The sequence below is a fragment of the Anomaloglossus baeobatrachus genome, chromosome 1 (assembly GCF_048569485.1).
Source record: "Anomaloglossus baeobatrachus isolate aAnoBae1 chromosome 1, aAnoBae1.hap1, whole genome shotgun sequence".
NCBI classification, from domain to species: Eukaryota; Metazoa; Chordata; class Amphibia; order Anura; family Aromobatidae; genus Anomaloglossus; species Anomaloglossus baeobatrachus.
This window is the reverse complement of record NC_134353.1, coordinates 956,473,625-956,483,757: the sequence shown is the minus strand read 5'-3', so window position 1 is coordinate 956,483,757 and position 10,133 is coordinate 956,473,625. Positions and strand designations below refer to the sequence as shown.

The window sequence follows — 10,133 nt, the reverse complement described above, 5'->3', positions numbered from 1 at the left end:
TGAGAGGCTCTGATGTCATCACATTACATCATTATCTATGGGGATAACGGAGGATATGACCGGGGAGGTGAGAGGTTCTGATGTCATCACATTACATCATTATCTATGGGGATAACAGAGGATATGACCGGGGAGGTGAGAGGTTCTGATGTCATCACATTACATCATTATCTATGGGGATAACGGAGGATATGACCGGGGAGATGAGAGGTTCTGATGTCATCACATTACATCATTATCTATGGGGATAACAGGATATGACCGGGGAGGTGAGAGGTTCTGATGTCATCACATTACATCATTATCTATGGGGATAACGGAGGATATGACCGGGGAGGTGAGAGGCTGTGACGTCATCACATTACATCATTATCTATGGGGATAACAGAGGATATGACCGGGGAGGTGAGAGGTTCTGATGTCATCACATTACATCATTATCTATGGGGATAACGGAGGATATGACCGGGGAGATGAGAGGTTCTGATGTCATCACATTACATCATTATCTATGGGGATAACAGAGGATATGACCGGGGAGGTGAGAGGCTCTGATGTCACCACATTACATCATTATCTATGGGGATAACAGAGGATATGAGCGGGGAGGAGAGAGGCTCTGATGTCATCACATTACATCATTATCTATGGGAATAACAGAGGATATGACCGGGGAGATGAGAGGTTCTGATGTCATCACATTACATCATTATCTATGGGGATAACAGGATATGACCGGGGAGGTGAGAGGTTCTGATGTCATCACATTACATCATTATCTATGGGGATAACGGAGGATATGACCGGGGAGGTGAGAGGCTGTGACGTCATCACATTACATCATTATCTATGGGGATAACAGGATATGACCGGGGAGGTGAGAGGTTCTGATGTCATCACATTACATCATTATCTATGGGGATAACGGAGGATATGACCGGGGAGGTGAGAGGCTGTGACGTCATCACATTACATCATTATCTATGGGGATAACAGAGGATATGAGCGGGGAGGAGAGAGGCTCTGATGTCATCACATTACATCATTATCTATGGGAATAACAGAGGATATGACCAGGGAGGTGAGAGGTTCTGATGTCATCACATTACATCATTATCTATGGGAATAACAGAGGATATGACCAGGGAGGTGAGAGGTTCTGATGTCATCACATTACATCATTATCTATGGGGATAACAGAGGATATGACCGGGGAGGTGAGAGGCTCTGATGTCATCACATTACATCATTATCTATGGGAATAACAGAGGATATGACCGGGGAGGTGAAAGGCTCTGATGTCATCACATTACATCATTATCTATGGGAATAACAGAGGATATGACCGGGGAGGTGAGAGGCTCTGATGTCATCACATTACATCATTATCTATGGGAATAACAGAGGATATGACCGGGGAGGTGATGGACTCTGGAAATGTCTGTAGTGATATTAATGTCTCCACACTCAGGATTACACAGTAGTGAAGACCTCTAGTGATCGCTGTCAGGCCCCTGTGTGTGAAGGACGGGGAGGAACCCTGAGCCCAATCCCGGGGCCTCCACCTCACCCCCGGATACATGAGGACATCAATGACCAGAAGATCCTAGAACTCACCAACAAGATGATGGCGCTGCTGACTGGAGAGGTGACGCTGCTGGGAATGCTGGGACATTATACAGTACAGCACTGGAGGATTCTGGGTGATGACGGTATCATTGTGTTGTCAGGTTCCTATAAGGTGTCAGGACGTCACCGTCTATTTCTCCATGGAGGAGTGGGAGTATCTAGAAGAACACAAGGAACGGTACAAGGAGGTGATGATGGAGGAGCCCCAGCCCCGCACATCACCAGGTAATAGACAGGACTGAATACACCCGGCCTATAATTATCTGTATGTAATAATGATGTCCGTCCTGTCTGTGTCTCCTGTAGGTCTCTCCAGTACGAGGACGACCCCAGAGAGATGTCCCGCTCCTCCTCCTCCTCCACAGGATCCTCAGGTAGATGGAGACCTCCCCTATGAGGTGTAGACGGCTGTGACCTCCTTGTATTCAGTCTTGTTTTCTCCTCCAGTATTAGATGTTTTATACTTGTGTAATGAGAGCGGTGGAGACGGCAGGATCACAGCTGACCACAGACCTCACATACAAAATCTGTGGTCCAGCCAAAAATTGCTATTTCATCATCTAAGTGGAGACTGCAAATCCGTGGTCCAGCCCCATATTGACATTTCATCATGTAAATACTGATTATTAATTTAGTGACAGATGTGAATCTAGGGTTGTGAAATAGCTGGTTAAAAGAGGTTAAAGATGAGTAGTTAATCCCACGATTGTGGTGGAAAGGGGCATAGTTCTGGTGTTTGAGGTGTACGTGGGGTAGGTGCTAATGTTCCTGCAAGCTCTATTATTATATTTATTATTATAGTGCCATTAATTTCATGGCGCTTTACAAATGAAAAATTGTATACATAAAAACCAGTACAACAATCATTAACAGTACAAAACAGACTGGTACAGGAGGAGGAGAGGACCCTGCCCGTGAGGGCTCACAGTCTACAGGGAATGGGTGAGGGTACAATAGGTGAGGACAGAGCTGGTTGCGCAGTCATGTACTGGACTGAGGGTTATTGTAGGTTGTAGGCTTGTCGGAAGAAGTGGGTCTTTAGGTTCCTCTTGAAGCTTTTCACAGTAGGAGAGAGTCTGATATGCTAGGGTAGAGCGTTCCAGAGTATGGGGGAGGCACAGGAGAAATCTTGTATGCGATTGTGGGAAGAGGAGATAAGAGAAGAGTAGAGAAGAAGATCTTGTGAGGATCTGAGGTTATATGCAGGTAGGTACTGGGAGAGTAGGTCACAGATGTAAGGAGGAGACAGGTTGTGGATGGCTTTTTAGGTCATGGTTAATGTTTTGAACTGGAGTCTTTGGGCAATGGGAAGCCAGTGGAGGGATTGGCAGAGTGGTGAGGCTGGGGAATAGTGAGGGGAGAGGTGGATCAAGCTGGCTGCAGAGTTCAGGATAGATTGGAGGGGTGCAAGGGTGTTGGAGGGGAGGCCAGATAGCAGGAGGTTGCAGTAATCAAGGTAGGAGATGATGAGGGCATGTACTAATGTTTTTGCTGATTCTTGGTTAAGAAAGGCACAGATCCGGGAGATATTTTTGAGTTGTAGTCGGCATGAGGTGAAGAGGGCTTGGATGTGCAGCTTGAAGGATAGAGCAGAGTCGAGGGTTACTCCAAGGCAACGAGCTTGTGAGACTGGGGAGAGTGAGCAACCATCAACTTTGATGGGTAGGCTTGGTGGAGGAATAGATTGAGGAGGAGGAAAGACCATTAATTCTGTTTTGTCCATGTTAAGCTTTAGGAATCGCGCAGAGAAGAACGGTGAAATAGCAGAGAGACATTGTGGGATTTTGGTTAGTAGAGAGGTAATGTCAGGTCCAGAGAGGTAGATCTGTGTGTCATCGGCATAGAGATGATACTGAAAGCCTTGGGACTCTATGAGCTGTCCCAGACCGAAGGTGTAGATGGAGAACAGCAGGGGTCCAAGAACTGAACCTTGGGGAACACAAACGGATAGAGGGTGGGATAAGGTGGTGTGAGAGTGGGAGACGCTGAAAGTTCAGTTGGTTAGGTATGAAGAGATCCAAGATAGTGCCAAGTCTGTGATGCCCAGAGAGGAGAGAATCTGTAATAGGAGGGAGTGGTCTACTGTGTCGAAAGCAGAGGACAGGTCCAGGAGGAGGAGGACAGATCAGTGTCGCTTGGCTTTGGCAGTTAGTAGGTCATTGGTGACTTTAGTTAGGGCAGTTTTTGTAGAGTGATGCAGCCGGAAGCCAGATTGTAGCTGGTCAAAGAGGGAGCAGGAGGAGAGGTATAAGGACAGCTCAAGATGGATATGCTGTTCCAGTAGTTTTGAGGCAAAAGGGATATGGGGCCGTAGCTAGACACAGAGGATGGGTCAAGAGAGGGCTTTTTAAGGATGGGTGTGATCGAAGCATATTTAAAGCATGAAGGGAATACACCAGTTTTTCCAAAGATTCCCAGACTCGAGGAGGAAAGCATCTGCACTGATGCCCAAAATCTTTGTCAATTGGAACCGGGCCCGGACAAAATTGTGCGCGAGCATGATCCAGACCCTCGCCAACAAACGTTATCCCCCGGGGGTGGAGGTGATGATGTTGATACTCGGATACCTGAGGAGCATGCTTAATGTACTGAACTGTGCTGTGAAGGCAGGAAGAGGAGGAAGAATGACTCTCAGGGCGAGGAGTGGGACAACAGTGAGCATGATGATGATAATGATGAGGTTGTAGATCCCACTTGGTGTGAACCCAGAGACATGCAGCCAAGTAGCTCAGGAGAGGAGGAAGACGAGGAGGTTACATTGCTGCTTTCTGAGCAAATTCGTAGTAATGCAACCACGCCAAGCGCTTCATTCTCAGCCAGAACCTGCAGGTATGCAGTTCGTAGGAGGGGTTGCATAGCCTGGGGGGATTTTTTTTTTGTTATTTGTTTTTTCAGATTGCAAAGAATGACCCAACTTTATCTGCCAACTTTGTTAAAAAAAACAAACGAATCCGTAGAGGCAGAAATTCCAATAATTTGACTACTACCTGAATGAAACTGCACATCCACAACCTACATGAGTTATTCTGGGAATTTTACTGCACTAAAACACCTTGCTTACTACCGGCCACCACATCAACTCTGTCTGCGGCTTCTGCCTCCTCCATTACCGTGGCAAGTGTTCTCACACAGGTCTCCGGCCACAGACCCTCCACTTGTGTTCCCGCTACAGTCAGGGTGAGTGAGAGCCTATCACCTGTTACGGAAATGGACATGCCAGGTGCTTTTGACAGATGTCATACACAGAGCAAACCACATCTTTCTCAACCCACCATAACCCCTCCGCCTAGGCCTCCCTCACAGTCCATCAGTTTGTTGACCACTGAAATGCTCCTTTCCACCTTGTGGACAGAGTTGGTTTCTGAAACTTGATGGCCGTCGCAGTTCTCCAGTTGAAAATATTTCTCTAAAAAAGCTGTGGCAGAACCAGACCAGTATGTCGCAGGAAACATTGCCTGTTCCCTGGAAAACTCTGTATCTGCCAGGGTGCATTTCACCACTGACACCTGGACGAGCAAATATGGCCAGGGGCGTCACGTCTCGCTCACTGGGTGACTCTGGTGGCTGCTGGGGCAAGGGGCTGCTCCACAAGTCCTGGAAACTCCAAGGCTTGCAGGACAAACCTCTGTATCTATCACTTCCTCCACTGCTTCTGCTTCCTCCACCTCTTTTAGGGCCTCCACCTGCGCTCTCAACCTCTACCTTAATGTAACACGTGTTCCAACAGTTCAGAGAGCACCCTTCCTCCATACAGGGCTGCAGGGCTCAACGCAGTCAGGCAGTGTGCAAGTTAAAATGCATTTGACAACAGTCACACAGCTGAAGAGTTGTGGACCGCTATCCAGGCCGATTTTCAGCATTCGCTGTCTCCACTGAACCTGGAGCCAGGGAAGGCAGTGTGCAATAATGGTGCAAACCTGGTGGCGGTCGTACACTGCACCGGTGCAACCTCACACATGTGCCCTGCATGGCTCATGTCTTCAATTTAGTTGTACAGCAGTTTCTAGGCCATTATCCCAGCCTGGATGCGCTGCTGCAGAAGACATGCTCGCTGTGTGCTCACTTCTGCCATCCACACACCGTAGTTAATCGATTTGTATCACAACAGAGGTCTGTTGGCCTACCGGTTAACCGATTGATATGAGATGTGCCAACATGGTGGAATTCCACTATGCATGTGTTGAAGTGACTTTGGCAACAGCAATGAGCCCTGCAGCAGTAGGTCATGACACGTAGCCTGGACCAACGCAGTCCGGTTGTGGGGTAAATCATATTTGCAGAATGGGCACAGATGAAGGACCTCTGCATCCTTTTGTAGAGTTTAAAAATGGCTACTAAGATAGTTACCGCTGATGATGACGTCCTTCCCATCACTATTTTGGTGGTCTACATGCTGCAGCATACTTTGAATTGCACAATCCATAATGTGAGCCTCACACCATTATATGATGCAAAGGATCTGTATAATTAATGTCCAGAAACACACACACAATTAGCACTGGCACATGCAGAGAATTGGAAACTACTAAAGTCTACGCTCCAGAAACTAGCCCAAAGAATGATGTAAAACACACAAATATATATATATATATATATATATATATATATATATATATATATATATATATATATATATATATAATATATATATATAATTATTCAAAAAGGGGTTGATCCCTAAGGTCACACATAGTTAGTGACCGGGCCCGGTATCAGTTTGCATTTGTCACAGGCGGGTATGTGAGCAGGGAAACCATGCATAAAGGAGATTGAGAGCCCAAGATATATTAGCATACGGCAGTAAAGAGCAGAGAAGCAGGGGGCACGTCAGTAAAGAGCAGAGAAGCAGGGAGCATGTCAGTAAAGAGCAGAGAAGCAGGGAGCACGTCAGTAAAGAGCAGAGAAGCAGGGAGCACGTCAGTAAAGAGGGTCGTGGAGGGAGCCCCCCGCGATCCGCTGTATAGCAGCTTCATCAGGGGCAGCGGAGCAGTGTGACAGCCGGTGATGGAGGAGTCTGCATGCAGCACATTCTCCAGCCTCTCCCCATTCAGTTTCATCACTTTCCATCCATTTCAGCCTTTTCCTCAGGCTCCAGACCTCTTTGTTGGGTCCAGCAGGAAATTACTCACATTTCATATTGATTTGCATTGTACTCGCTATTCAGCACGAATATTACAAACTACTCGTTCACAGTATAGCGATTATGAATATTTCGGTCCTCGCTCATCTCTAGACGGTATTCCTCAATTACATCAAAGCTGAGCCCAGATGTGGGGTACCATAGACAAAGTAAACAAGTGGTCACAGAGGAAAGTGGGGAGGGGGTCGTGGAGGGGTCAATTAGAGATAGACCAGATTGTCTCAAGCCGCAGAGGGAAGGGATGACAGTTGTTGGGAAAGTGGAGTACCCTCCTCATAAATGCTTTTTTCTGATCACTTTACACTTTTAGTACAATAGCTGAGGTGTGGATTACAGCCGATGTGTGGATTACAGCGGATGGTTGGATTTCAGCTGATATATTCTATTTGTTTCTAACTGAGATAATGAACTTTATCTTGGTTACTAGCTGTACTACCCGGCTTCGCCCGGGTTAATAACTGCTGTTAAAATAGAATGTATTAACAAAAATGTATTCTGCACACAAAAGCCACAAAACAAATAGATAGAAATGTAATTATACTGTCTGTCTTCCCTTCTGTATATATCAGTGTGTCTCTGTCTCTTTCCCTGGCTGTCACTTTCCCTGGCTGTCACTTTCCCTGGCTGTCACGTTCCCTGGCTGTCACGTTCCCTGGCTGTCACGTTCCCTGGCTGTCACTTTCCCTGGCTGTCACTTTCCCTGGCTGTCACTTTCCCTGGCTGTCACGTTCCCTGGCTGTCACTTTCCCTGGCTGTCACGTTCCCTGGCTGTCACTTTCCCTGGCTGTCACTTTCCCTGGCTGTCACTTTCCCTGGCTGTCACTTTCCCTGGCTGTCTCTTTCCCTGGCTGTCTCTTTCCCTGGCTGTCTCTTTCCCTGGCTGTCTCTTTCCCTGGCTGTCTCTTTCCCTGGCTGTCTCTTTCCCTGGCTGTCACTTTCCCTGGCTGTCACTTTCCCTGGCTGTCACTTTCCCTGGCTGTCACTTTCCCTGGCTGTCTCTTTCCCTGGCTGTCTCTTTCCCTGGCTGTCTCTTTCCCTGTCAAGAAATAGCGTCTGGAACACCATTCGGAGTCTGAACTAGGTGCAAAAAACAAAAAAAATCTACACTATATGGAGAGAAGGTATGCACACCAGTGACTATGTAAGGGGAATATATGAAAAGCAGAAACTGCTGTGTGAATACTGACATGAAAAATCCAATAGCTATATGTAAGAATGAAAATGTGAAAAATGGAATCTGCATTACTGCCATGAACATATGAATAAAGATGAATTTAGCTATTGATTTGATCAATGCAACAGAGCCCCAACACTACGCCAAAGTATTTCTCTACGTTGGGGTCCCTAGCTTGTGTGTGTCCTCTCATGCAGTTAAAAAACTTACTGTGTTGGGAAGCGGAGACCCAGGCTATATATGCGTATAATGTGGACTGGCATGCGTTTGTAGACCCGGCCCCACCCACACCTATTGCCAGTCCACATTACACGCATATATAGCCTGGGTCTCAGCTTCCCAACACGGTAAGTTTTTTTTAACTGTGTTAGGTTGACCAAAGGGTCATTAACTTTTGCCAGTGATGACCTAATGCAGAGGGAGTCCTGGTAACCCCCCCCCCCCCCCGCTTTTTTTCAGCTATGAGATACAGGCAGATGCTGATATACACATAAGAGCTGGAGATGTGCGGCTCCGAAAAAGAACTGTATTGATTTTGTTTACATACAGGGTTATACAAAAAACAATTAGGGCGTAGCTATATAACATACGTATTCATTAGTCTACATTCATCATAGGTGTGGATTACATGTACCCAGCAAGAGAAATAACATGATTACTTTTATTCCCAAAACAGTCTGCTTCCCATAACAAGGTGTTTTTCTCTCCAAGTCAAAATATTCTGTGTCCTTGAATTAGTCTCAAAGTCTGATATGTAAACAAGTCTGGTTGCGCTCTTGCAAAGGAGAATTAATTTTTATTATTTTTTAACCAGTGAAAAAGTTAACTCTTTCCTCACAACTGCATGAGAGAACACACTAGCTAGGGACCCCAATGTAGAGAAATACTTTGGCGTAGTGTTGGGGCTCTGTTGCATTGATCAGTTCAATAGCTATATTTCTCTTTATTCATATGTTCATGGCAGTAATGCAGATTCCATGTTTCACATTTTCATTCTTACATATAGCTATTGGATTATTCACACAGCAGTTTCTGCTTTTCATATATTCCCCTTACATAGTCACTGGTGTGCATACCTTCTCTCCATATAGTGTCTCTTTGTCTGTGTCTGTCTCTTTGTGTCTGTCTCTTACCCTGTCTGTGTCTGTCTCTTTCCCTGGCTGCATTGTGACACGCCAACATTCCATATAAGGGTGTGGCTGCTCATTCTTCTGAAGTTCTGGCTGCGCTGTGGCTCCCAGCTCCATTCGCTATAATGGAGGCAGTTTTTTTTGGTGAATAACTGTAAAGCGTGGGGTTAAAATGTCTCCTCAAAACATAGCCTATGACGCTCTCGGGGTCCAGAAGTGTGAGTGTGCAAAATTTTGTGGCTGTAGCTGCGACTGTACAGATGCCAATCCCGGGGACACACACACACACACACACACACACACACACCTTTATATATTAGACTATATATTAGACTAGCTGTACTACCCGGCTTCGCCCGGGTTAATAACTGCTGTTAACAAAATAGAATGTATTAACAGAAATGTATTCTGCACACAAAAACCACAAAACAAATAGGAATGTAATTATTAAATTGTTGCCTATATTAACCAATCAGAGCTCTTATCTACTATTCAAGACAATTTCCTCTCTCAGATGGTAGGTGAACCGACCAAGGAAGATAATTTGCTAGATCTGGTCCTGTCAAATAGACCGGATACAATTTCAGATCTACAGGTCCGGGAGCACTTGGGCACCAGCGATCATAATATGGTAAGCTTCAACATAATATTCAATAGAACATTTCAAAGGGGGAATGCTAAAACCTGGAATTTTAGGAAAGCTGATTTCAACAAATTAAGGGAAGAGCTTAAATGTGTAGATTGGGACAGAGTCATGGTAACTGGGGATACTGAACATAAATGGGGTAAGTTTAAGGATATACTACTAGAGTCCTGTAAAAAACGTATACCCTCTGGTAATAAAATGTCCAGGAATAAAAAGAAACCACTATGGATAAATAAGACTGTACAAAGTATAATAAAACAAAAACAAAGGGCGTTTAAAATCTTAAAGGCTGAGAATACAGAAATAGCATTGCAGGAGTATAAAGATATCAATAGGCAATGCAAAAAAGAAATCAAACAAGCAAAACTAGCTACTGAAACAAAAATCGCCAATGACATTAAAATAAATCCCAAA

General features: G+C 45.4%; 1 protein-coding gene across 1 annotated transcript in view; it reads left to right on the top strand.

Moving 5' to 3' along the window:
• Positions 1-1,409: 1,409 nt before the first annotated feature.
• Positions 1,410-10,133, top strand: part of LOC142260936 (uncharacterized) — a 37,145-nt gene continuing 28,421 nt past the window's right edge. Inside the window, exons 1-5 of the mRNA XM_075332084.1 lie at positions 1,410-1,421; positions 1,472-1,648; positions 1,731-1,854; positions 1,936-2,003; positions 9,588-9,704. Coding sequence (XP_075188199.1) covers positions 1,410-1,421; positions 1,472-1,648; positions 1,731-1,854; positions 1,936-2,003; positions 9,588-9,704 — 498 coding nt within the window. The remainder of the gene's footprint in view (positions 1,422-1,471; positions 1,649-1,730; positions 1,855-1,935; positions 2,004-9,587; positions 9,705-10,133) is intronic.